At 59.5% G+C, this 27,538-nt stretch overlaps 1 protein-coding gene across 1 annotated transcript; it reads right to left on the bottom strand.

Moving 5' to 3' along the window:
* Positions 1-435: 435 nt before the first annotated feature.
* On the bottom strand, positions 436-25,894 carry EPHA2 (EPH receptor A2). Its single transcript, XM_081306985.1, has 17 exons — positions 25,662-25,894; positions 21,038-21,105; positions 18,539-19,208; positions 10,555-10,710; positions 10,148-10,480; positions 9,582-9,697; positions 9,156-9,309; positions 8,567-8,666; positions 8,103-8,158; positions 7,719-7,844; positions 7,424-7,612; positions 7,223-7,284; positions 6,912-7,121; positions 6,646-6,795; positions 5,931-6,124; positions 5,166-5,321; positions 436-1,382 (listed from the first exon to the last, which is right to left on the bottom strand). Exons 1-17 carry the CDS (start codon positions 25,741-25,743, stop codon positions 1,277-1,279), a joined length of 2,928 nt encoding a protein of 975 aa, XP_081163111.1. The 5' UTR covers positions 25,744-25,894; the 3' UTR covers positions 436-1,276.
* Between the last annotated feature and the right edge of the window lie 1,644 nt (positions 25,895-27,538).

Genomic DNA, 27,538 nt, shown 5'->3' with positions numbered 1-27,538 from the left:
TCTGTAGAATGGGGCCACCCACAAAACCCGTCGCAGGTCGCTGAAGCTCCAACAAGACAAAACCTGTGAAAAACTTCTGTAAACCTCCGAGCGCTCGCTGAAGACTCTCTTCCAACAACTCCGTGGAGCCGTGTGGGAGGGAGGCCGGCAGCTGCCCCCACTTCGCGCCTGCCTAGTGCCTGCCTGGCCCGGCCAAAGCCTGGAGATCAAAGGTGACTGAGGCCTGCTGGCATGGAGGCCGGGCTTGGCAGGGCCTGCTCCCTGGCCCCCTGCCCACCTCCCACCCACCCCTGTTCCCAGTGACACGACATGCCTGCCTTACGCAAGAAGCTCCGTCTAAACACCTGGGGTTAGTGGGGAGCCCTTGCCCGACACCCCACACAGGAGGCCTCTCGATCCCCAGCCTGCTCCCAAGACCGAAAGCCAAGATCGGTTTGAACATCTGCAACTTTATTCCAGAGCAGAAATAAGTCATTTTCTAACAATAAATATAAAAAAAAATAATAAATTAAGGTTTCAAAAAATATCCAACAAAACAAAGTCATTAACACTGACAATGTGGGAATGTCGTCTAGAGGGCGGGAGTCGGGGTGGACGGGCGGCCGGCAGGAACCTCCTGCAGCGTCCACCCAGGCCCGCTCTAACCCGAGCCCTGCAGGGCCTCTGCCACATGCGCACTCTCTCCATGAAATACAAAATACAGATTTAAAAAACCTCAACACAACCAAGCGTCCCGAAAGGGCCCAGGAGAGCAAGAGATTGGCCTGTTAGGGCTGAGGACAGGGCCTGGGGTCTGCAGAAGGCCCGAGGGACGGAGCACCACTGTGGCTCTCACCCAGCCAAGTTCAAGGTCTGCCCTCGTACAGCGAGGGGTGGGGCTTGAGGCGGCCACCTGTTCACGTGGCCAGGGCTGACTCCCATCTCCCAGGGTGGCTTCTACCAGGTGGGAGGGGGCAAAGTGGGGGTCAGTTTGGAATGTCCCTCGTGGATGTCCGAGGTCTTGGTGGGGCTTGCCCGGGGGCATGCTGGGAACTTGATGGTGCCTGCTAAGTGCTGGGCGGTGTCCCTCACTGGGGAGGAGGCCGCGGCCAGCATCCCCGAGGGTCTCATCAGTTCAGGGCAGGATGTCCTCCATGACCCCCCAGCAGAGTCCTCAGGGGGGCATCAATAAGAACAACTAGAAATAAATAAGGTCCCTGGTGGTCAACTGCAGAGCCGGCAGGGGGCCATCTGGATCCTTCAAGTACTCTCGGCCGAGGGTGCGCCAGGCGGCGGCTCAGATGGGGATCCCCACGGCGTTCACCTGGTCCTTGAGTCCCAGTAGGCTGTAGGCAATGCGTTTCTGGTGGCCGGGCAGCCGCACCCCGATCCTCTTAATGTCGCTGCAGGCAGGCAGGAAGAGGGAGAGGGAGAGTTAGGGGCCAGAGCTGCGGAGGGAGGTGGACGGGGCAGGGAGGGTAGGGGAGCAAGGAGGAGAACAAGGGGACCTGTTCCCGTCAGGGAGGCCTGAGGAGATCCTGAGAGGATCTAAGATGGCCCACCATCATCAAAGTTAGGAAAATGACTGAAGCGCCCACTCTGCCTGTTTTTAATCTAATCAAACTTCACAGTTATCTCTGAGGTGGGTGCTCTTTTTAGCCCCTTATTGCTAATTCAGGAATTGAAGCTCAGAGAAGTGGAGTGACTTGCCCAGGGTCACACAAGCTCTCTGGTGAAAGAGCTGGGTATTAACCAGTGGGGAGCCGAGGCCCCTTCTCCAGGTGGCAGGAGGCCACTGCCAGGTGACGGGTTTCCAGGGACCCTCGAAGGCCATTGCACAAAGCCCTCCTCCACTCAAGGTCTCTTCCTATCTGTCCATCGCCTCATTTCAAGTTCCCCGTGGGCACCTGAGGAAGGGCTCAGGAAAGACTTGCTGAAGGACCATCAGCATTAAAGCTCTGACCGGCAGAGTGACCAGGTCGCCTGAGGCTGGTGTCATTCCCTGGTGCGCACCCTGATTCCCTCCCCTGTAAAAGGGGATGGCAGTGCCCGATGGCAGGCGGGAGACCTCAGGGACGGCAGAGCACGCAGCTTCAGTGCCAGGTGGGAAGCTGTTCCCAGGAGTGCCGGCCTCCCCTCCCACCCGAGAGAGGTGCAGGCTCCGGCCTCTCCCCGTCACGCCCGCCGTCCCCTTGTAAAACCACTTAGGCTCCCAGCAACCCGCAACAGGCCGTTTATTGCTAACTTTGGGAGTTTTCTCCCCTGCTCTCCTCACCCGCCAGCCCAAACCCATGAAAACACCCAGGTTTTTACAGCCGTCTCTCTTGGCTGTAAACGAAGCTAATTATATGGTGCAAGCTCCTATTTGCAATTCCGGAGACATGACTTTCCCACAGGCTCCAGGAACCCTCTGAGAAGTGCTGAGCAGGGAAGGGCAGACCCAGGTGAGGGAGGTGGCTGCTCATGCTGCAGCAAGAAAGCCAGAAGTTAGATTTTCAGGACAACTTCCAAACCTACCACCTGAATGACACTTTAAACCTACACTTTCCCACCCCTAGAGGTGTCATAGTGTGGATGCTGGAAAAGCACTTATTGAGAACACCTGGGGAGGTGGCATCCCCAGAAAAGGCAGGATCCTGGGCAGCTAAAGTGCAGAAGTCTGCATGTGGGTCCCAGACGACACTGACACTCAGTCTAAGAAACACCAGAGTCTGTGAGCTCCTAGACACGTGCAGAGGCTGGCACCCCCGTACCGCCCCTCCAGGGGTCCTGGCACATGCCCCGTCCTCAGGGAGCACACAGAATGAGCAGATGAGTGCTTTCTGTGAGGATGGAGCCACTGCCCAGGCCATCTCGGGCTCCTCTCCTCCATCAGAGCAGTGCAGGCTCATCTCCCGCGCGCCGAGTGGTCTCTGACCCCATTTGGGAGGCAGAAGCCCCAGGTGGGTCTGTCCTGGGTCTTTACATGTAAAAAGGGAGGGTCAGCGAGCCTCTCCAGAGAGCAGCCCAGCCCCTCCTCCTTCACACGCGGTCCCTGACCCTCCCCTTTCTTTCCTAACCATGAACAGAGCAAGGCACTGGGACCAACTAGTGACCCACGGCAGACGGCCCGAGCCTGCCCTGCCAGCGGGGGTCCCCGACGCTGGGCAGCCCTCCACCAGCTTCCTGAACGGGAGCAAGGTGACACCTCGCTGGGCCACCTCCTGAGCACTCGTAATGCCAGCTCTGGCCCCAGGAAACTCCAAGGCCACCTCCCCAATGCACATCTATGGCATGTGGCTCTGAGTCTAGGAGGGGGACACGAGGAATGGCCCCCAGCGCCCGCAAGTCACTCAACCACTCTCCCTGGGCAATTCCTCCTGCAGAGCCTGTCCCGGGGCTGTGGCCTGTGCCCCAGCCACACACAGGCACTGCTCACTGTCGCCTTGACACTGGGCAGGACCTGCTGTCAGGCTGGGCAATTTGGGGGCGTGTACGACACCCACCTGTCCCATCACTCCTTGTCTAGCCAGGAGCGAGCAGCAGGGAGCAGAGAAGCAGGGGCCGGGGACAGGAAGCCAAAGCGCGAACCCACCAGGCCAGGGCCCGTGCCCCTGCCACCAGCTCCCGTGAGATCTACGCTGTGTAGACAACACACTGCAGATTTGTAAAATTGTGTTGAGATCCCCATTTCCTTGGGGAGTCTGCGCGGCTGTGAGTCCCGCGGGCCCAGTGCCCCCGGCAGGCTGGCGGGAGGACGGGGTGCCGGCTGAGTCCCTGCTTTACCCAGGTCCTTCCAAACCACACACACACACACACGTGAGCACACGGCCTCTGTCCATCCCAGAGAGCCCTGTCCCTGCTCGTGGGAAAGGAATTGGCCAGGAGCACCCCAGGCTATTTCGGGACGTTTCTAAGAACATGTGTTTCCTGTAAGGACTTCTCGCCCTCCGCTCTGGTCACCAGGAGAGAAGCTGTGCTGTCCTCCAGGGGGACCCCTTGGGGGGCCAAGGGGCCTGGCCCAGGTTCCCAGGGAGGAGGAGAGAGCTCGGGAACCCGGGTATTTATTTGACCATGGTCTACAGGCAGAAAGCCAGGGAGACGTGGACTAGGAGACCCCAGCTAAGCCCTCACTAGGTGCTGGGCAGGTCCACCCACCTCAGACCCATGCAGGCCCCACAGCAGGAGATGGCCACCCAGGTCAAAGTGGACTTAATAGGATCAAGGTGATTAGGAAGAGGGAGAGATGGGACTTGAACCCAGGTGTGACCACAGAGCCCAAGTGTGTGCCTGCCCTTGGCTGGCAGTGAGAGAGACCCAGGGACCTGTGTCCCCTTCCCGTGTCTCTGCACCTCCCTCTGGTTAGCTCTGTCCCTGCCTGATTCCCACTGCAGGCCGTCCCCCTGGGGCAGGACACAGCCAGCAGGCTGGAAGTCCCACTGAGCAGCTTCCAGAAGCCCTAGAGAATATTCATGCAGAGACCCAAGTCCCAGAACTTCTGTGATCCAGAAGTGTGGGAGGCCAGGTCATCCCCTCCAAGTGGTTCCCAAAACCTCCCGGGCCAGGGTCTGTTCTTGATGAGACCTTGGACGCTGCACAATCAGGGCTGTTGGGACCCACTACTATTTTTAGAGGCACAGAAGGCTAAGAGCATAATGTCCTCTCCCTGCAGGGACCGGAAGAGGTGGCCCTGCCAAGGCTGTGCTGGGAAGTCATGGTGCTGGAGTGTAGGGGGCAGGAGAGTCCGGAGGGGCAGCCAGACAGAGGGCAGACCCAGGACTGGCAAGCCTCTGCAGGACTGAGAGCCACCACGTGGGGACAGTGCCTGGGAGCCGCTGGCAGGAACTTTCTCTTGTACCTGTCTCTTCTGTCTGGCGGAGACGTGGATAGGCCCTACTGCCCCGTCCTAGTAAGGACTGGGTCCTAGGGCTCCATCCCAGAGCTGGCCTGCAGTCAGCCCGTCGCTGGTGGCTATGCTATTGTGACATTAACTGTTATTTTCCCTTTCTGGAGAAAGAGGCAGGAAGGGTGGGCGCGGAGGGTGGACCCCAGAACCACTGGCAGCCAGCCTGTTCTGCTCTTCCTGCCCAGCCCCTCCCCCACAGGGAGAGACAGAAGCAGCAAGGGAGGCGGGCGGGAGGGTGCGGATGTGGACAGGGTGTCCGGGCAGCCTCCAGGAGGGAGGCAGGGCCGTGGGTGCTACTCACTCGCTGGTCATCTGTACCACCTTCTCGATGGCATTGTAACCAGCTGCCATGAAGTGCTCTGTGTACTGCTGCATCTTGATGGACTCCAGCCACTCGGACACCGTGCGGAAGGGCACCCCCTCTGAGCCGCTGGTGCTGGGCAGCCGGATGGACACCCTGGAAGGGGAACCGCACGCGCGCAGGTGAGAGGCTGCAGCACCCAGCCTGTCCCAGGCCCCAGTCCTGCTGCCCGCTAATCTGGGCAGCTCACACAGCCGCCTGAGCCTCGGTTTCCTCATCTGGGCAATAGGGAAGCCCAGCCAGTCTGGGTTCCAGGAGACAGTGGCACATCAGTAGTGGTCGGTCCACAGCTGTCTCTACTGTGGTTCCCCTGATCCTACCAACAAGACCACCGTCAGGAGCCCCAAATCACAAAGCGTAAGGGACAGAGATTCAGAGTCCTGGAGTCACAACCCCAGCCTGGCCACTTGCCAGCCACAAAAGATATTTAATTGCTGTCTCAGTTTCCTCATCTACACAAAGGGGATCATTACAGGACCTGTCCCCAGGAGGTAAAGCACGCTGGGCACTGAGCGGCCCACACGGCAACGAGGAGGCTGGTACTCACCAGAGACAACCCCGTCTAGCCCAAGGGAAGCCCAAGGGTACCTTCTGAGCCCTCCTTGCTGCCCCTGACTCCCCCCAGCTGCCCACTACACCCAAGTGGCTCAGGAGTCCCCAGGAGTGAAGTTGGGGGTCACCACGGGCAAAGAGCATGGGACTCACCGGGGGTCGAAGTCAGCCAGGGTCTTGAGGGAGTCGGGGGCGCGGATGAGCTTGTCGAGGATGCTGACAATGTCCGCGAACTTGGGGCGCCGGGCGCGGTCCTGCTGCCAGCACTGCATCATGAGCTGATAGATGGCCGAGGGGCAGTCCATGGGCGTGGGCAGCCGGAAGCCATCGTTGATGGCTTTCATCACCTGGGTGGCAAAGGAGGGTCAGGGTGGCCAGGCAGGAAGCCACCGCAGCCTGGGGCACAGACCCCCCCCCCACCGGCACAGAGATAGGAAGGGACGGGCCAGGCGCAGGGGCTGGCTCCGGGGAGGAAGGTACCACAGATCCGGCTCCCCAACAAGGCCCCGCAGGGCAGCCACACTGTGCCCCCTGCAGCCCAGCCTGCCACACTGTGCCCCCTGCAGCCCAGCCTCCCTCTGGACTTCCCTTGGCGGGGGTGCTCCTCCTCATCATGCCCTGGGTCAGAAACCAGGCACCGGGACACACACACATGCAAACACACGTGCACCCTCTCACACACACACGTGTGCACACACACCCACTTCCTGCTTCCTCGGCTCTGTACCCACTGGACTGTAGGCAGGGACCAGGGCCTGGTGCCCGGCATGAGCCCTGGCACAGCCCCAGCCTCCCTCCTCTGCCTGTGCCCTAGGATTTGGGGACATCCAGAGGGTTGGGGTCCATTCAGCCTGGAAAGGGCCCCCACCTCGTGGTTGGACAGCTCCCAGTAGGGCCGCTCGCCGTAGGTCATGACCTCCCACATGACAATACCGTAGCTCCACACGTCGCTGGCCGAGGTGAATTTGCGGTAGGAGATGGCCTCAGGGGCCGTCCACCGGATCGGGATCTTGCCGCCCTGCAGAGGACAGGCCCAGTCACCGCTGTCCCTCTGGCCAGGCCTCTGGGGCAGCGTGAAGGCTGCTTCACCCCCGCCCCCCAGCCCCCACAGTGACGGTCCCTCTCCCAGCTCACACTGGTGGTGTAGGTGGCCTCGGGGTCGTCCTCCAGCACGCGGGACAGGCCGAAGTCGGACACCTTGCAGACCAGGTTGCTGTTGACCAAGATGTTGCGGGCGGCCAGGTCGCGGTGGACGTAGTTCATGTTGGCCAGGTACTTCATGCCCGACGCAATGCCCCGCAGCATGCCCACCAGCTGCAGCACGCTGAACTCGCCGTCCTTCTCCTGCCCAGGCACAGGCCCTCAGCTCCATGTGGCCCTGAGCCACCAGGGCACCCCCCGCATCCCGGCTCAGCATCCTCGCCCGCCACTGCCCACGTCCTTACCCGGAGGAACTTGTCGAGAGCCCCGTTCTCCATGTACTCCGTGATGATCATCATGGGTTTGTCTGCGGGGTGTGGGCACAGGGGTGAGAGGCAGGCAGGCCAGATGTGTGGGCCAGGTGGACGCGGCTAGGGTCGGGTGGCCCTGAGGCAGTCCCTCTGCCCCCACCCTGTGTCAGGCCCCTAGGGTCCCCCAAGTCTCACATTTAGAGACCACGCCCTCCAGACGGATGATGTTGTGGTGGCTGAACTGGCCCATGATGCTGGCCTCGCTCAGGAAGTCCACGCGCTGCTTCTCTGTGTAGCCTGCCTTCAGGGTCTTGATGGCCACAGGTACCTCTTTCTTCCCAGAGGACGCCTTCAGGGTCCCCTTGTACACCTCCCCAAACTCTCCTGTGGGTGGGCAAGGTAGGGGACTTCCTGGTCAGCCTGGGCGCCAAATGGCCCCACCCGAATCACCCATTGCCCACCTCCCCTGGTGACAGGTGTGCCAGCTGACCTGCTCCGATCACCTTCTGCCGGGTGACACAGGACGGGTGGATCTCAGTGGTGAACTTGAGCACAGCCTGATTGGGGTCTTCATATGTGTGAGGGTCCACGTACGTCTTCAGGGGCTTCAGCTGTTCTGGAAGGGGAGAGAAGGGGCGGGGTCACAGAACGCCCGAGAGGCCAAGTCCCTAAAGGAGAAGGGAGAAGCCACGTGACCAGGGACCCGGGAGAAGTGCCCAGTGACAGGCCTTCTGGAAGAGCCCTGAGAGCTGCCGGATGATGCCTCTGTGCCCACCCAGAGCCCTGGAATGTCCTGGCTGCCCTCAGCTTCGCACAGAGCTGAGGGGGTGTCCTGGGGAGGGGACAGGCCGGCACGGGGCGGGCTGCATCTCACCTGACTTGGAGAAGTAGACATCCTCTGAGGACTGGCGAGCGCGCAGACTCCTCCTCCTGAAAGAACCCACAGGGACCCAGATACACAAGGTCAGCGAGGCCTTCCCAGGGGGAGCCCCCTGCGGGCACTGGGCGTGGGGAACCAGAGGAAATGAGCCAGTCGGGACTCACACTTTGGGATCCACGCCCCATAATGGCCCCGTCAGTGGTCATAACAAGGGCTTCTCTCATTAGGGCTGCCAGGCCTCCTGCAGGGTGGCTACCCACCATGTCCTGAGCCCCCCGTGGTGCCAGGCACCTGCCTGGCGTGTCTGGCTCGGCACACCTTCACGTCACCCAGGAGCTGGGGACTGCACGGCACTGGACTAGATTAGCCTCAGCCCCACTCCTCAGAGGAGGAAACTGAGGTTCCTGCCCCGAATCCTCCCCCAGCCCTCGGGGACCTGGGTGTGGGCTCTGACCAACCTGCGGTGGATGAAGAAGCCGATTCCTGCCAGCACCAGAAGCAAGAAGACGCCAACAGCCACACCGCTAATCACTGCCATGTTGCTAGAACCTTCTGTGGCTGCAGGAAAGACCAGCTGATGACAGGGGGTCCCCCCACCCAAATCATGTAAACTCCCCTGCTACACCCAAGACCCACTGCAGGCACCGAGGACACGCGGGGTCTCCATGTGCTGGCCGCAAGAGTAATCCTGAGGCCCTTGAGGACATGTTCTTCCCTCCCATGGACAGCCAGCTCGGGGCCTCCCCAGGGCCTCGTGGCAGGGACTCCCCTGCATGGGGACTCAGCTCTGGCTCCGTCCGTGGTGCACAATCTGAACTCAGGTCTCCAACGCCGGAGCCCACAGCCTGAATGCACCTCCCTGGTCCTCCATGCCCCAACCTCAATTTTGCCCTCTCCCACCGGGAGACAGCCCATGCAGGGCTGTCCCAGGTTCCAGCTGACCAGGAGACACGAGTTTCTCACCTCTTGGATCCACCCCCCAACCCATGTCCCGATGGCTTGGTTTCAGAGCCTTGGTCTGGCACATGCCCAGGGCCCCTGACTCACACAGCGTCTGGAACTCGTGCACCTTGCTACCAGCCCCCTGGCCCTCCTGCGTCAGCGCCTGCACCTGGACCAGGTAGGTGGTGTCAGGAACCAGGTCATCCAGGGTCACAGAGAAGCCCTCAGTGCGGCGCACGTTGTAGCTGTTGGAGTCCCCCTGTGGGTGGCAGGCAGGCAGGGAGCAGGCAATGAGGCCACCGCAGGACCTCCACTCAGCACCCCAAGACACCCGTCCACCCGGAGGCCCTGCCTTCCCTCCCTGACCGCTGCTTCCAGGATCTAGAGCACATCTACACATCTCTGCTGAGCGGCCCTGGGAGACCCCAGACCTGCTTCCCAGCTGCAGAGGGGAGTCCCTCCAGATGGCATGGGTGTGGACATCTACGTGACCAGCCCACCCCGTCCTAGCGCGAACCCTCAGTGGGTTACCTTCTTGCGGTAGGTGACCTCGTACTTCCACACTCGGCTCTGCTGTGGCGGGGGGATGCTCCAGGTGACGCTGAGTGACGTGGTGCTGCGGCCCTCTAGCCTCACCTTGGGGGGCTCTGGGCAGGCAGAGAGTGGGGAAGGGGGTGAGGAGCCACCAGGGGACAGGGGACAGAGAACCAGCAGTCCCAGGACCAGCTGCCCCCAAAGCCCAGGCTCCCAGACCCCACCCTGCGTCCTTAAAGGCAAGCTCCAGAGCAGATCACAGAGCCCCAGGCCCCACCCCAGGGTCTGGCACAGAAGTGCCCTCTGAGCATTTAGTACACAAATAATAAAAATTAAATAATTGCTGTGAACCAAGCTCTGCTCTAAGAGCCTTAAAGGTAATAGTTTGTTCAATCCTTTCAATCGTCATTATCACGCCCAATTCACACATGAGAAAACTGAGGCCCAGAGAGGCTAAGTAACTTGCCCATGGTCACAGAGCTTGGAAGTGGCTCCAGAGACAGTGTTTTAAACTTCTTGTCCTGCTGCCTATCTCTGGAACGCAGCTGAGCCCTGGGACTCACCTGTCTGGTTGATGCTGACACTGGCCGTGCGGAAGCTGCGGCTGGTCACAAGGTCCGAGACACCATTGCGGGCCTCGACGGCAAAGGTGTAGTTCATGTGGGGCTCCAGGTCGCTGACCGTTACGCTGGTCCGCGTCAGCGCGTGGGGGGGCTCTGAGTAGCGCACGCTGGCCTCGCAGGGCCCACACTGGCCGGACTCCGGCCAGCACTGTTCACAGGTGACACTGTAGACGATGTCGTCGCGGCCCCCGCTGTCCTGGGGTGGTGTCCACCGCAGCTCCACGTTGGCGCCCATGCCCACGGCTGTGAGGTAGTGGGGGGCGGAGGGCGGGCCTGCGGAGGGGGCAGATGGCGTCAGCCCCGTTCACCCCGGCCCACCTGCCCTCCCCGCCGGCCGGAGGACTCACGTGTGCAGGGCATGGACAGCGGGTCCTCGGGCGCCCGGAAGTAGCCGTCCTCGCACTCGCAGGAGCTGGCACCCTCAGGGGACGGCAGCGTGTGTGCTGGGCACGGCAAGCAGGGTCTCTCAGAGGCCGCGGGCTTGAAGAATCCCGGTGAACAGGCTGATGGCACAGGGACAGAGGGCACAAGGACATCAGCTGGATGTGTCCCTCCCCACGGGTCCCCCTCCACCCCTCCTTCCCGGACCTGTTTTCTCAAAATGTCTTTGGATGAGAAGAAATGTGCCAGCACCCGGCGTGGGGGATACTAGCAGGAGCCTGGCCTGTGTCCCCAAACCTTGGCACAGTCCCCACCAACTCAGGAGGTGCCACACCCTGTGCTGGCATCCAAGGTCCATGGCGGCGCCCTAAGAACCCTGCCACGTGCTGGCTCAGCACCTCGCAGCACACTGCCCGCCCGACTCGTCACCCCTGATAGGCACAACCAGACGGTCACCGCCCGCCCGCCACCAGGCAGCTCCGAGCTGACCAGGGAAGCAACTGCATCCGCTTCTCCATCGTGTCTGTTGACGGACAGTGACCACTACCCGCCTGACCAGCCGGCCTCCACGACTCAGGATGCCACTCCTCAGGGGCTCCCCCAACCCAGGGCCTGGCTACCTTGCCCATTCCGGGGCGGCCCACCAGGAAGCAAGGAGGCCAGCCCCTGGCGTTTCCCTGGACCTGTTTCCAGGGCCGAGTCATTTCCACCGCTCACAGGGCAGCCAGGAAGCAGCTCTTCCTCCCCCAGTGGCGCCTCCATCCTGGCCCAGCTGGCTGGGGGCTCCTGCACCTGACCGAGGGCTTCTTCCTCCCACTGCCCTCTTCTGTCCTTGCCCCAAGCCCCTTCCTGACCCCACAGGCAGGAAGCAGCTCAGACATAGCCCACTGTCAGAGGCTTGGGTGGATGCAGAAGGGACCAGAGTGGGGTCGCCCCGAGACCTCCCCCCACACTCTACAATACCACCCTTTGCCTATCCGCAGACACCTCCCCCCAAGTGCCACGCCCATCCAGTGCTCCTAGCGGCCTGACCCCAGGCTGAGCATGGACCCTGGGATGAAAACAAAGCCCGTCCCCCAGCTCTGGGAGCATGTGACGATGTCCATAATAAAGAGGTGAGCTAATGGGACAGAGAAGGGAAATGACCTAGGTCAGGAATCTGAGGAATCTCAGAGGGGACACTCCAGCTAGGGTTTAGAGGCTGCATAGGAGTCCACAGCCCAGAGATACTGTGGGAGGGAGTTAGGGTGTGAAAGGACATGCCCAATAGAGAAGGTGCGAGCAGCTCTGTGGACACAAATGGAACGAGCAGCAGGCTACAGAGCACTCAAGAGTGACCCTGAATGCCGGGCCAAGAAGTGGGGAAACGGAAGCCACCAGAGGTCTGACGTTGGAAGTGATTGACAGTCGGATCTGCGCTGTCAGGAGGAATTCTTGGACAGAGGCTGCCTAAGATCTGGGGCAGCCTGGCCTGTAACGGCCTGAGGACAACCCTTCCAGGGAAGCCAGGGTCAAGCGCCCTGGCCTGCTTGAGGTGACGAGCTCTTGGCTATCACATGCGAAGCCCTGGGTTCAACTCCCAGTACTGCAGAAAAGAAATGGGGCGGCTTGGCCTATGGGCACCTCTGATCATGCCAGGCAGCTCGCCCTTGGGCTGCAGAGTGGGGCCACGCCCCCTTTGCACAGTACCCTGTGTGAGCAGAGACAGGCAGGGGAACAGAGGCAGGGGACAGAAGCTCCGTAAGTTCTTAGACTGTGACTTCCAAGTGCAACCGGAACTGGGCTGCACCCAGCCCTTGGCCATCCCTTGAGGCAGCCCAGCCACAGCCACCTTGGCCTGGGGATCACACGAACAGCCTCTCCTATCCCCTCTGCCTAAGCACAGGCTGAGAGCTTGGGCACCAGGGGGCTGGGGACACGCAGCCGGGCTGTGGAGGTCCAGAAACGATGCCTGACAGTGAGCATTCATGAAGCGCCCACTGTGTGCAGGGTCTGGGCCAAGCACCTTGCATCCATCAGTCCTCACAATACACCTGTTACCACGGCCACCAACACGCACCCCATTCTTCAGGTGAGAAAAGTGCTGCTCAGAGGCAGAACAACTTGCCCAAGGTCTCCAAGCTACCAAGACACGAAATCCAAATGTAAACCTGGGATGCCTGGCTTTGACCTCTCTCCTCCCCGCCTCCCTGCCCAGGAACGCCTCGACTTGGAGTTAAGAGAAATCAACTCCAATTTGAGCATGATAAATTGTGGTATAAAGGTGTATTAAGAACTGTAATGCACAAATAAAGAAAGAAAGAAAAAAATAAATAAAACATTTAGTTCAGAAAAAAAAAATCAACACTTTGCAATAAGCCCAAAGAGAGAGGAGTCGAGCCCTGACCTGCTTTGACAGCCAGAAAAATCCAGGACTCATTTCAGATCCCCTCCAACTGGGCACATCTGCTGTGGAAGAGCATAGACTTCCTGCTGGGGGGCTGGGGGGATTAGCTAATGTGGCCTCCCAAATGTCTTTCAAAGTCTCCTGTTGGATTTAAGAAATCCATGTGTACTTTCCATCCTCCCCACCACATATAAATAGCTCTCTCTTCCCCCAAATCTTCCAAGTTTAAAAAATGAGACTCCCAGAAGCCAGGCCGTTTTTATCTTGGGGTTACAATTCCCCCAAATGCCCTGACTTGTCCCCTGAGGCACCTGCCTTCCAGGTCCAGGTCCAGCAGAGTAGGGGCCTGGGGCAGCATGTCCAGCCCCTGGAACCACAGTCACCCTTCCCAGCCCTGGATCACCTGCTAGCAAGTACACCACAAGCCCCAGGGCTCAGGGTCAGTTCCACCCAGGGCCCCAGACACCTGCCCGCCCCCACCTGCCCTCACTGGCCACCCTGTGCTCTCAAGCCCCTCACTGGAGGCCAAGAGGAGGAAGTGGGGGAAGAGATGGGTTCCATTCCCTGGCCCCAGAGCCTGGGGGTGGCCTGCCTGCTGCCGGCAGGAAAGAGGGAATTTGGAGAGATTTCCGCTGCGGATGTGCCAGATAATGCAGTGGAGAGGCAGCGTCAACGGGGCATGTGCTTGCCTGATGAGAATGTGCTGCCCCTCCTCCAACCCCGAAAGACGGGGATCTCCCCAGGCTTGCCAGGAGTTTGCCAGTGCTTGGGGGGTCCCAGAGTAGGACACCGGCGAGCCTCCAACCTGGCATCCTGGGCAGGCGAGTGGGGAGAGAATCACACCCACCCGCCGTTCCTTGGGCGACCAACAAACTCCTATGCACCCTTCAATACCCAGCTTACGGGTCCCTACACGGCCTCCCAGACTGCCCCACTGCTGGCCCCCCTAGGCCCCATCAGGGCATCTGTTACTCAATCTCATGTTTACCAAACAGAAAGGAGCGCGTCCTGCGAGCCTGGCACAGAGCTGGGTGCTGGGATACGTGACGACACAGATAAACATCTTTCGTTTCCAGAGGAATTCACAGCCTGGCTTTCGTGTGTCGTTTGAAATCATTTCTGCACATATTAGGATCCTCTTTGAGACTGGCAGACCCCCCCCCCCACACCCAGCCCTCCCGGGAGCGGGAAGGGAGTGTGATTTAGGGTCTTGCACAGGCAGGATCTCAGCCAGGGTCTCTTGCATGGCGGGATGGAGACATGAATGAATGAATCAAGGGCAAAACCTACCGCTGCAGCTGAGCATGTGCTCTGGGGCCACGGAGGTGAGCAGTGTCTCAACACCCAGGGGACCCCCGGGGGCATATGCTTGGACGCCCACCTGCCTGGCACAAGAGCCTGGCTTTGGCACACCCTGGCACACCTGTGTGGAGCGTCTCTGGCCCCAGTTGCCTGGCAAGCCCCGGCCACTCCGAGCAGGGGAACTGGGGCACAGCGGCTGCACCTAGGGCTGTACCCCGGTTTTTCCAGTTCCTGGTGCCCGCCCCTCAGGTGGCAGCGTGGGGTGACTCAGGGACAGCCACCCTCTGCATGACGCAAGCCCAGCCCCCAGCAGAGCCCCTCCCCCCAGGCCTGGCCACCTCCTAGGCCTCAGGTGGCAAGGTCCTGGGGTTAAGAGGTCACAGTGGCAATTCGCCTAGGGCCAGTCACCTTCCCACACCAGGCCCAGTGAGTGACCACAGGCACCACCTCAGCCCAAGGATGTGGAGCCTGGACTTTGTCTCTACGCCCTGATGGCAGTAAATTGGTGACCTGTGAGTTATTGACCCAGCAAACGGGGGGGACTGATAACTTCAGGCCCTGCTGTTCCTGCAGAAGGGGGTCCGTCCCCAGGGCCCCGTTGCTGCCAGCACCCTGCCCCTGTCACACACACCCCGGGAGCTATCTGTGGCACATTCCTCCTCCCCCTACTCAGCCTCTTATCTCCTGTTTGCCCTCCTGCCTCCTTCCGCTCTGGGGACCCACTCACCTCCGGGGAAGGAGGGAGGGGCGGGCCGCCTGGTGGAGCTGCCAGCACCCAGGCTCCCCACAGTGTGAGCCGAGGGAGGGACGGCTGCCAGGACACCAAGGTCAGAGCCACATGGGGTGGGGTGGGGGCTGCCTCTGCAGGCCATAGAAATAAGGGGGACAAGCCTGGGAGCCCCCAGGCAAGGATCAGCCAGGTCCCTGCGAAGCAAGGGTCCTGCAAACAGCTGGGCCAAGGTCCAAGGCCACCCTGCCTAAGGACCAGCTGCACCAGAGCTGTCCCCTTCACGGTGGACTCTGGGCTAGGCCTGAGCCACTCAGGATGCCAGTGCTGGACCCCCCTCCTGACCACACACAGTGAGTCATACGGTCCACAGCTCAGACTGAGCCACAGCTCAAAGCCACAAGGGCTGGCTCTGATCTCCAGGGGCCAAGTCCCTTCACAGCTCCTGGCCCATCTACTCATTTTATAAATGGGGAGAACGAGGCCCAGAGGGGACTTGCCAAGGCCACGCTGCTGTAGGTGGAAGGACACACACCAGGGAAGACTGGGGATGGTGCACTGCCCTCCTCAGGCTGGGTCCCTACTCTTTGGGCCTCAGTTTCCTCGCCTGTAAAATGGGGCTAAAGTCCTCACCCTCTCAGGATTGTTTTGAGGAATGAAGGAAATCTTGCTTGTGAAATGTTAAGCATGGTGTGAGGAATGGGGTGTCCCTATGAGCTCAGAGACAATAAAACTGGAATCGGAAGGAGACATCCCCAAGGGGCTGGCCTCCCAGCTGCTGGGCTGAGCCTTTGGCCATGGCTGCTGGCCACCTGCTCACCTGGCTGGCGATCTCCCCAGGCTGAGGCGCCAGCCGGGGCCCCACCAGTGATGCCCGCACAGGAAGCCCCGAGGGATGGCGGCCAGCCGAGTGACTGCACTGTCCCCTGGGCAGGGCGGGGGGGCGGGGGTGCTGGAGGGAAGTGGCTCATTCCTGACATAGCTGTTGGAGCTGGCTGGGCAGTGTGCCCACCTGTCCGTAAGAGGCACCTGGGAGGTGCCTCCCACTGGCTACTGCCCACTTAACACTTTCCAGGATCCTCTCGGCTTCCTGGGGAGAGGCCAAGTGACCTGGACAAGGTGCCGGGTGGCCTTGGCACACCATGCCTCCCCCCATATTATCTCGGCCCAGACCCTGCACACAGTGGGCTTGTTTATCCTCAATAGAAGCCCCAGGGGGAGAATCTGGGCCACGGGCCCAAACAGGGTCAAGCAGAGGGGAGACCCCGCCTCCTCCACTTCCCCTTCCAAGCCCCCAGTCCCGTGCACCAGGACTGTCCAGGGGCCAGGAGCTGAATCAGGGATTCCAAAGGAACTGCCCATTTCCCACCCCACTTCCTGACCCTCCTGCAGCCTGGCTGCCAGGATTCAAATCCTAAGGCAACCACCTCCTAGCTCTGTGACTCCAGGCAGGCCTCTTGGCCTCTCTGAGCCTCAGGCTGCTCATCCATTTGCAGAGGGAGAACACCACCTCTGCACAGAGAGGAGGTGCAGATAAAGGGCTCAGAAAGCACTTCTCTCTGGTGGTCACCATCCCTGTTTCCGGCGTCACGGTCAGGCAGCTGCTTTAAGTGTGGAGCCAGGCTGGGGATTCCCAGCCACAGGGGAACCGATTTGGGCAGGGATCACAAGGAGGAAGAACCACGGCAATAGGTGGCTGGCAACTGGGGAGGGTCCCTCCAACTAAGTGAAATGTCCTTCTAGGGAACTGGCCCTCCCAACCAGGGGCCTGCTCAGCTCTTCACACACAAGGCCTGCCAGCACCCTGACCCCCACCTCCAGAGAAGGGGAGGCGCCTGGAGAGACCCCCCCACACCCTTCCACTTATCTCTGCAGGGCCTGAATCACAGGCCTGTGGAAAGTTTTCAGCTGCCCCTCACCCCCTCCCCCGCATTCTTGTGCGAGGATGTCATGTGGGAGGAGCCTGCGCCCAACGGGTGCCCCCCCCCACCTCACAGTCATTGTCTGGAGCTGAGAGTGAGCATTTGAGGTCACCTAAACAGGGGCCGCCTGGGGAAGGGGGCCGTCAGCAGAGGGGAGCTGGGAGGACAAGGGGGAGATGAGAAGGGCAGGAGCAGAGACTGAAGCAGAGACCGCACACACCACAGGCACATGGCTCCTAGGAACTTCTCACCCAGGACTTTGCAGGCTGGGTTAAGCAAGATTCTGAGGACTGGCCTTGAGGAGCATGTGGACCCTCTCTCAGGAAGGGCTCTGAGGTCCCCCAACACTTCAGGTGCTCTCATGGGTGCAAGTTCCACGCTAGAAACGAAGCATCCACTCTGCGCGTGATGCTGAAGTCTTTCACCTAACTCAGGGGAAACTCAAGGCAGGAGCTGAGATGAGGTTTACCGGAGGTACTGGCGGGGATGTGCGGGGGACAAAGCAGATTTCTCAACACCTAGCTTATCTCAGTAAGAGGCAAGGATGAGTGGGCCTTGCAAAAGTCACCTGCATTCCTCAAATGCCCTGCGTCATCCAATGAAAGTTCACCTGGGTGTAGGTTTCCGCTGTCACAGGCCTGGCCCTGCCAAGCCGTAGCCTCCCTGAGCTCACTGATGCACAAGCCCAGTTCCCAGAATCTGAATGAACTGGTCTCTTTTCTAGGCTCATCTGTGTCTGTGGCCTGGGCAGGATCAGGTGAGAAGGGCAGACCCTGTGTCCCCCTCCACTGTTCCCTCCACACAAGCCTGGGTCAAAAACTCCTCAGGTGAGTCTAATGCAAACCCTGGGTCCAATTCAATTACCACTAATTATCAACGAGGAGTCTGAGGCCCAGAGAGGTTAAGTAACTTGCCTAAAGGACACACAGGGAATAACCGACAGAAGTGAACTAATTCCTGGGACTCTTTCACAGGGCTGATGCAGAGCAGATACTCAGGAACTCTTCGTGGGAACAGCCAAGAATAACAGCTATGCTTAAAAGTATGTGTCAGGCACTGACCTAAGCACTTTATGAGTATTAAGTCATTTGATTATCATAACCACCCTACAAGAGAGATACTAGAATCATCTCCATTTTACATAGGACGAAACCCAGGCACAGACAGGTTAAGCAAACAGCCTGAAGTCACACAAGCTAAACGGAGAGCTGGGATTTGAAGCCAGACTTTCTTTCTCTAGAATCCTTTCTCGATTCATTCTTTTTTTTTGGGGGGGGGGTACTGGCGGGGTTGTGGGTGGATTGAATTCAGGGGCCACTGAGCCCCATCCCCAGCCCTATTTTGTATTTTATTTAGAGACAAGGTCTCACTGAGTTGCTTAGCACCTCACTTTTTGCTGAGGCTGGCTTTGAACTTTTGATCCTCCCGCCTCAGCCTCCCAAGCCGCTGGGATTCCAGGCCTATGCCACCGCGCCTGGCTTCAGTTCATTCATTCTTGATCATTAAGTTAGCCTAACCATAAATAAGGAAACTGCTGTTCACAAAGGCCATCCAAGTTCTGCAAGAGAACCCCTGCACGTCCCCCTCCCCTGACACCCAGGACCACCACTCACCCTGACAGGCGTCCTCCACCTTCTCGTAGCCCTCCTGGCACAGGCACTGCCCAATGGGCACCAGCCACTCGCCATCCACCGCGCAGTGCATGCGGGGCTCTTCGCCCCCTGGCGGCACCACAGCATGGTCCACGCAGGTGCCAGCCACGGTGGCCAGGGAGGGTGCTTCGGAACCTGCGATGGTCTCGGGGAAGCGAGCCAGGCCCTGCAGCAGCTCGGGACACTTCTTGTAGTAGACGCGGACAGACAGCAGAGCCACGCAGGCACCGATGTCCTGGAAGGCCAGGTAGAAGCCCTTGCGTCTCAGCGGCCCCACGGAGCGCTCCTCCAGGTTCAGCTTCACGTTGCGCGCCTCGAAGTCGCTGCTGACCGTGATCTCATCGGGCGCGATGGTGTCGATCTTGGTGAACTGGCGCTTCTGGAAGTTGGTGCCATAGTCCACGTCCGACTCGGCGTAGTAGAGGTTGAAGGTCTCCTTGCAGGAGCTGGCGCCACCGGGGAAGCTGTTGCAGTCGCGCACCGTGAACTTGAGCTCGATGAAGATGCGCTCCGCCTCGCCGCGGTACACCCAGTTGGTGCGTAGCCAGTTGTCCTGGTCGCCGGCCACCACGTTGCACACGGAGTACATGTAGATGGGCTTGTCGTCCATTATGTTCTGCATCAGGTCCCACTGTGGGGGGTCAACAGGTCAGTGTGGGTGGCACCAGCGGGAAACTGAGGCCCAGGTGGCAGAGCAGGGTGGGGGAGGTGGTATTGTGGCCTGGAGAGCAGCACCCAGGAGCCCTCAGGCCAGGATCTCACCCTTGGCCTTTCTGACCCTAATGTCAGGGTGCTGAACCTGAGATCATGAGCCCAGGGTGGAATATGGGGCTCTGTGTGACTTCAGGCAGGTCACTTAAGCTCTCTGAGACTCAATGTCCCCATCTATATAATGGGGTGCAAGACCCCAAAACTCACAGGGCTGCTATGAGGATAAATGAGAATGTCTACAAAATGCCCAACACGGCACTTGGCATGGTAGCCTTCATTGCCTGATCACTGCTATTTGTCACTGGTCACTGGTGGGGGAGGGGTCCCTGTGTGTGAGTGGCAGGGGGAGGGTGGGATCAGGCAGTGGGTGAGCTCCCTCATCCTGATCTCAGCCCTGGAACAGATCAACATGCATTCCTCCCTCCTCAGAACAAAGCGCAGCCTTTTCCAGGAAGACCTCCCAGGCTGGGCCAAGCCCCTCTCTCTCTGGTTCCTACAGTCTCCATGTCTCCTTTGTCATAGCACCTGGCACACAGTGACGCCCACCCTAGCTCCAAGCTAGATTCTGAGCTCCTTGGAGCAGGGACTTCATCTAATTCATCTCTGTCCCCAGGGCCTCTGTGGCACAGAGCAGGTGTTCAGGGAAGTCTGAGTGACTGAGTGACTGAGTGAGTAAATGAATAAAACAGAGCGGACGAGAACAGACACCGGGCCAGCACTGGGTGGCACTGGCCAAGGCCCCGAGGCCCTTAGGCTGTTTCCCATTCTGTTAGGACTGGGCTGGCATAGAGGCTCTGCCTCCCGGCTGGACACTCCAGGACCCTAGAAATCCACTCAGAGCTACACCCCAGGACTTGCTGGAGCTATGCCTGGGACAGGCACCCAGGTCACAGATGAAACCAGCTGTAGGAACTGTGCCAAGGAGCCCCCTGAATCCCCCTGCCCACTCAGGGCGCCAGGACAAATTCAGCAGGAATCCACTGTACAGAGGAGGAAACGGGGTCCCTCAAGAGCAACACCAGCATCTGCCCCAAGATCACAGGGCAGCCGGGCACAGCAGCACACACCGGTAATCCCGCTAGCTCGGGAGGCTGAGAGAGGAGGATCACTGAGCCAGCCTCAGCAACAGCAAGGCGCTAAGCAACTTAGCGAGACCCTGTCTATAATAAAAATTCAAAATTTGGCTGGGGATGTGGTTCAGTGGTTGAGTGCCCCTGAGTTCAATCCCTGGTACCCCCCCCCAAAAATATCACAGGAAAGTCACAAGCAAAACTGGGGAAGGGACCCTAGCCCCTGGGCCATCAATCTTGGTCAAAGCGGAGCAGCAGAGAGGCAGGACAGGTAGAAGGCGAATTGCTCCCTGTCCCTGGAGTTGTGGGGAGCCCTCCTCCTTCTCCCCTCATCTCCTCATCTGCGATCTTCAAGATGGGGCAGTTGTCAACTCTTTCCCTCCCCAGAGGCAGATGGGGGAAGCCAAACATTCCCTCCGGTCATCAGCCCTTCGGGGGCATCCAAGGGTCCTGCTCTGCTAGCCCCTCGGCGTCTCCACAGAGCCCCACCTCCCGGCCCCAGCCCTACCTTCCCACCCCAGCCAGCCTTGGCCTGGGAGGGCAACTCAGTCGGATGCAAGAAGCAAGATGAGTTTGAAGCCTGGCCCAGCTGCTGAGTCCAGCCAGGCCCCATCCTCCCTGATCCCAGGGACCCAGAGCCCAGCTCTCACCCTGGGCCCAGCCCTGCTGGCTTACTTACCCCTTTGCCATAGGGATGTGTGAGCCAGCCAAGTTCTCCTTTGGCAGCCTCAAAATCCAACAGGACAACTGCGGGAGAGAGGGGAGGGAGCCGTGAGCACGGGGCGTCTCCAGGGGAGAGAAAGACCATGGCAGAAAAGGGGAGAGGCCTCCCAGGAACCCAAAGGGGCCTTGACCTGAGAAGGGAGAGGGCTGTGGAGGTCACACAGCAGGCCGGGGTCAGGACTGGGCCTCCTCTCTCCCAGGCCAGGGCTGCAAGCCCTGCAGTCCTCTCAGGCAGACAGGGACTCAACCCAGCGGGAGAGCAGCAGCTGGGCAGAGCCAGGGGTGGGCAGAGGTATTAAGTAACACCCGGCCAGCCCCTCTGCTTCCTTGAACAAGGCCCCCAGGCAGCACTTCACACACGTGGGCCTTGGGGACACTGGTGTCTGCTTCTAGGACATCCCCCAGCATAAAATTCCCAGACCCAGCCCAGGCCACACAGCACACACAAGCACACATGCATGAACACACGTGTCTCCTGGCGCTCCAAGAGAGCGCTGTTAACAGGTGGAAACTGCTCTGGGGGAGGGGAGGGGCTGGAAATGGATCTTCCCACCACAAAAGCCACAGTGCAGGCGGGGTAAAGCCCTGAGCCCACAGGGGCCTCTAGGAGGGGCCCCAAGGTACACACAGCTGCTGAGGTCCCCGCCCTGGGAAAGTTGCTCCTGTTGCCACAGCCAGGAGTGCCAGGAGGAGAACCCTGGTGGGGGACTTCCAGGCCCAGAGGGACCAGGTGCCAGGGCCAGGCAGAGGGACCCACTGCCGGGGCTTCCCTAGAGCCGGCCCTGCCCGGGAGCACCTCCTGGGAGCACCCTCTGGTTCTGCGCCAGAGTCAGTGGCTGAAGCCAAGACCCAAAGTACTGTCCCTTCTCTATTTCTAAATAAAGTCCAGATAGTGTCACCAAGGGCCACCCTCAATAGAGGGCAAGGAGATTGGTGAAACTGAGGCTTAGAACCTATACAAGTGCCATGTACTGGAAGGTAAGGCCTAAGGTGGAGGGGAAGGGACCAAGGACACTTGCAGCGGGGAATCCTGAGGATCTGGCCTCCTCCAGCCCTGAGCCTGGGAGACCAGGCAGGCTGCGAGCCAGGTCACCTGTTTGGGAAGATGAGAGGTGAGTTGAACCCCTGGAGGCCCTGAGGGCAGCTGAAAACCTCTTCCTTGGGCTGGGAGTAGCTTAGCAGTAAAGCACAGTGCAAGGCCCTGGGTTCTATCCCCAGAGGTAATGAAACGATAACAATATAAAATTAAAAAGGCCACCAGGCATTGTGAGTGCACCTTGTAATTCTAGCCACTCGGGAGGCTGAGGCAGGAGGATGGCAAGTTTGAGCCAAGCCTGGGGAACTTAGTAAGATCCTGTCTCAAATTTTTGAAAAAAAAGGAGCTGAGGATATAGCTCAGTGGTAAAGCACCCCTGGATTCAATCCCCAATTCCACAAAAAAGTAATGATGTGATAATAAATAAATAGCAAGCCCTCCTCTGAGGTTAGCCTGCCCCCTCTGTCCTGCAGGCTGGAAGCTTGGTATGAGGCCCTGACACCCTGACCGCTGACCTTGTTCAAATCTCTCTAGGAAGGGTCCAGCAGTCCAGACAGGGAAGAGGAAATCCATGTGGCACCAAGCCCCATGGCACAGGCGGGGGCAGGGGGAGGGACAGGGATTTGTTCAGACATGTCCAGGGCCCAGGTTTGGAAAGTCAGTGACTCCACTAGCAAGTGGAATGTCCTAGCTATACAGGAAGGAATCTGGGGGCTCCTGAATCCAACTGGGTAGGTAGGAAGACAAGTTGGGTGCTCCTGGGGCACACACACACACACACACACTCAGTGGGCAGGAACCTGCAATCTGCACCCCAGGGAGTGAGATTGCGTCTCTGAAGGGTTAACCTGGCACAGAAGCCCCGCCCCTTCCAACCTGGGTCGGGCTCTAGAAGTATCTCAGGGATCAATCTGAGAAGAAAAGAAGGCTTCACCAGGAAGGAGCCTCCCCAGAGGCTTCCAGCCCCAGCCCCCTCCCAGGAAATTCCCTAGAACCAACCACCAGGAACAAGGGGAGCCCAGCCCATAGTTTGGAGCTGGCTGGGTTCCCTGAGCTCCCCCAGGCCATAAGCTGGGCTTCTAGTGGGGAGCCTAGGAGCTCTTTAGCCCCCTAGAGTTTCACTGAGAGGTTGGCCCAGTTGGGGCCTTACCCATTTACCCTCTATCCCCCCACTAACACCCCCGGAAGAACTGCCTTCCTCTACCTGAAGTTCCTCTATCAATGCCACCCTGGGTCCATATTGCTTTACTTATTTTCCCACACATGCAGTACTTAACACCCACTCCTCCCTGCTCACCCCTAAAGCCTAAGAAAGCAGGAGGCTAGGGTCCTGGAAGAAAAATAGGGAGGGAGTCAAAGGGTAGACAAAGAGCAGACAGGGCCCCAACAGAATTAAGAAGCCCAGGACTCCCCAGGCCCTGGGCATTGCTTGGCCCCCTTCCTATGGGCAACACTCCAGGTGAACAACCCTGGCCACCAGGATCCTGGGTTATGCTAGCTTTCCAGCAAAATCCACCAAGAGCAAGGTGAGAGATTCTTGCCCAGGTGCTGGGGTCTGACCCTCTGTGCAGAGGGCCCTGGTTGGCAAGCATCAGGCCTCCCTCAGTTTCCCCATCTGTAAAGGAGGGTCAACTCAATGGATGTGGAAGAGAGGACCTAGCAGTCTCCACCTGGGCCTCCAAATGCAAGGGTGGGGGCAAGAAAGAAAGAGAATCTGAGCAGCATGGGTCGACAGGCCCGGGTGGCCTCCTATCTCTCTCCAAAACTCCCCAGGGCAGACACAGTGCATCCAGCGTGAATCCAAATAAATGAATCCAGGGCTGGGGACCCAGCTTAATGGTAGAGCGCTTGCCTTGCATGCACAAGGCCCTGGGTCCAATCCCCAGCACCAAAAAGAAAAAAAGAAAGGAAATCAAAACCAGCAGCTGCCAACCGGGTGTTGACCTCCGCTCCATCCCACATAGGTACAGCACCCCAGGAAGCTGCTCTCATGTCCCCCCACCCCAGTACAGTATGCTGTCCTTTCCCCTCCGTCTTATGTGGGGTGGTAATGGGGCTCTGGGCTAGTGGCATAGGCAGGGAGAGACACATACAGAGGCAGAGGGCAAGGAAGGGAGTTCCAAGCTCCCCCAGGGGTGGCTGGGGGTTGGGGCCCAAAACAACCGTTTAATCCCCCCACCCGCTGGCAGCCTGGAGAGAGGCCGGTACTGATTCCAGCTGTCTCTCCCCTTTCCTCCAACCACAGTCCCCCTGGAAGGGGGAGGATCACAAGAGAGGGCGTATGGAGGGTCGCAGAAATCCCTGCCAAGCTCTCCGCTAGAGCTCTGAGCTGCGACCAGAGTTCATGTCTGCCCTAGGGACTGGAACGGGATGTGACCCCCAAACACCCAACCACCCGCCCCCTAGAGCGCTGCTCGGTCCTCTTTATCCTCCCAACGTGGAAGAGCAAAACCTCCAGTTTGGAGGGGGAGCGACCGCAGGGCTCAAGGCAACTTCTCACCGGCCCAGGATTTCCTCCCGGGCTTCCCCTGGTGGAGCCTGTGAGCCGCGCTCAGCCTTGGCAGGCGAGGAAAACTTGTTTTCTCTGCTGGGAACGGCAGCCGATCGCGGTTGGGTGGTCAGGAAGGTCCGTCAAGGAGGGCAGGAGCCCCCATCCTTTCAGCGACCCTAGCTGAGAGGCAACGCCCCCATCCACACACCTGCCCCGCCCAGGACAAAGTCTGCGGCCCCTCACCCAGCGCGGCTCACAAACGCTGGGGCGGAGGTGGGTGATTCAATCCCCCACCCCCGTGTGTCCAGGTTCCCTGGTGGCTCTGGGGTGACGGCTCCACACCTTGGGAGACCGCGCCCCCACCTGCCGCATTTCCTCGTTCTGAGTCACCCCTTACTCAGAACACTTGACTTTGGGACTTCCTGTCTTCTCTCCCAGCTCCCCTGACCTGTCCTGGAGTTTGGAGTGCGGTTTGGGAAAGGAGAGAAGGGCGTGCGTGGTCAGGAGTGATCCCAGCCTCTCCCCGGGCTCACTGCTGGGACTGAGGCAAAACAGAGCCTCAAGAAGCAGGACCTACGGCTAGGGCCCCCCGGCCCGTGGAGGAGCCCCCTCCCCTCAAACCGGGCCTCCACAGATGCCCTCTCCGCAAAATCGGGACAAGTGAGTTATGTGAATTCAAGCCACTAAGAAGTTGATCCCACGGAAAGGCCCCCTAGACACCCGCTTCTCCATGGGACCCCCGCGCCCCCCGCCGGGACGCGTTCCTGAAGCCGGTTGCAACCGCGTGGCCCGCACTGCGTCCCTTTCTCCGAGGCCTCCAAGTCCCGCGCTCCGGAGCCGAAACCCCTTAGTCTCCATAGCCCCTATAATCCCGGTGAGGAGCCCCAAGCTCGTCCCGATCGCAGCTCGCGCGCCCTCCGGACGCCAGCGCGCTGAGACTGGGCAGCACCTGGTCGGTTTCCAAAGTTGTGCGCATTAGAGTACGCGCGGCTCCAGGAGGAGCAGGGGTCTAGGGGTCCCGGCGCCGAGCAGGGTCCGGCCTCACACGCTCACCTTCCTTGCCCTGAGCCGCCGCGGCCACCAACGCGCAGCCCCACAGCAGGGCGAGGCAGGCGCCCACTGTCCGGTGCTCCATGCTGCGCTCCTCGCTCCGGGACAGATCCCCGGCTCCCGGCTCCCGCACGCCCGCACGCGCGTACGCAGGCCTCGGAGTCCGGCTCGCGCCCGCCTGCTCGCCCGCCGGTGCGTAACTTCTGCCCCTCCTGCCCTGAGTCCTTAATGGAAGTTGGGTGAGAACCCGCTCCTGTTCATTCATGCCCCGCGCTGACGTCACCCAAGCCACGCCCTCAGGAATGTCTTTAAAGGGGCCGGGCTGGCATCCCGAGGGGAGGGAGGGAAAGTCCAGAGGGGTTTGGGTAAGACTTTGGGGCCCTCTGGACTCACCGGCGCCCCCCAGGCGCTCCAGAGTTTGCGCGTCTCAAAGCATCAGCGCCCCCACGCGCTAGTCCCCAGGGATCTCGGAATCCAGGGATCTTCGGCCCAAACGTACACTGAGCCGTCCCCGCTCTCGTCCTTTGCCTTTTGTGACTGAACTCAACGTTGGCCTCAGTCTAGGCAGAAATGGGCCGGATGTCCAAGAAGTAGTTGCCTCCTTAGCATCAGTCCTGGGAGAGGAGGCCTGAAATAAACCGGATGCCTTCTATCTTGGGACCTCTGAAGGGTGCACCAGACCCTGGAAGGACAAGGAGAGTTCCTTTGTTCAGGAGCCTCTATGCTTACTGGGATCTAGGAGCAACCCTCTTCGGGGAACAGGTCAGACATGCCCTGATTTAATTCTCATCTAGGAAGCAGCCATCATTGTCCACACTTTTTTAGAAGAGGAAAACTCAGGCTACAAGAGATTATACCCCATGCCCGAAGATTACATAACTCACAGGTAGTAGAAGCAAAGTTTGGATTTGGTGGCCTCCGCTTTAACCCCTGCTGCATTCTGGGAGGGTGGCTGAGCTTAACACCCTTCATTCCCTGACCCTGGCATGATAAAGTTGGTGTGTTCTGACACTTTGGAGGACTCCTGCCTCCTGCCTGTCCCTTCCAGGGGCCTCTCCTCAAAGGTCCCTCAGACGTGAGCTCACAACCTCCCCTCTTGATGGAAGTGGCTGAGGAACAAATGGGAAATGTCCTCTCAACTGACTGCCCAGCCAGTGGCCACCCACCCAGCCACCCCCAGATGCCTATTGCCTTGTCACCATTTGGCCAGTGTGAAAGGAACAGCTGCAGCTGGCCTGGTTTCCCAAGCTGCCCTCTGTTCACCTCCTCTCTGACCCCAGCCTCTCCTCAACTCCCACGGACCCCTCACCCAGCAGCCATGCTGGGCTACTCAGGTACCCAGGTCCTCCTGCCAGATGTGGACAGCTTGGTCTTGGCCTCTGCCCTTGCGAAGCGGGTCTGGACATCTCCCCTGGAGGGGGAGAGGAAGGGTTAATTACAGGTGTTGGGATTAATTAAAGCCTTTGATCAGGATGATGAGAGGGGAGCCTTGGGCTTCCAAGAGTGTGTGTGTGAGTGTCCATGAGAGGGAGTCCATGTGTGCGAGCAATTGTGTTTGAGTGTGGATGTGTATAGGTGTAAGTACTGATGTGTGTGTGTGTGGAGATGTGTTGGCGAGTGTGTAAGTGTAGATACAAGTGTTGATTTATAAGTGTGTGTGAGAGTATGTGGCCATGAGAGGAACTGTATGTGTGTGTGAGTGTGTAAAGTTGTGTTTGACTGCTGCTGTGCATGTGGATATGGGTGCTGATGTACGTACGCGTGTGAGAGGGTTTGTTCTGAGTGTGTTGTGTGAGTGTGCCGTGCACACAGTGATTGAGAACTCAGGCTTGGAAAGGCTATCTCTGCTCTCTGAGCCTCAGTCTGCTCTTTGGGAAGAC

The sequence above is a fragment of the Spermophilus citellus genome (assembly GCF_964194105.1).
Source record: "Spermophilus citellus genome assembly, chromosome: 9".
NCBI lineage: Eukaryota > Metazoa > Chordata > Mammalia > Rodentia > Sciuridae > Spermophilus > Spermophilus citellus.
The sequence above is the reverse complement of the archived record's forward strand: the minus strand, read 5'-3'. Positions and strand labels throughout refer to the sequence as shown.

Excerpts from the sequence above, each read along its gene's own strand:
- EPHA2 (XM_081306985.1), bottom strand. The coding sequence starts at position 25,743 with ATGGAGCACCGGACAGTGGGCGCCTGCCTCGCCCTGCTGTGGGGCTGC. Across the intron at positions 21,106-25,661 it reads GGCGGCTCAGGGCAAGGAAG|TTGTCCTGTTGGATTTTGAG; the intron begins GTGAGCGTGTGA and ends TCTCTCCCGCAG. Across the intron at positions 10,481-10,554 it reads GCTGTCCATGCCCTGCACAC|GCCCGCCCTCCGCCCCCCAC; the intron begins GTGAGTCCTCCG and ends CCCCCTCCGCAG.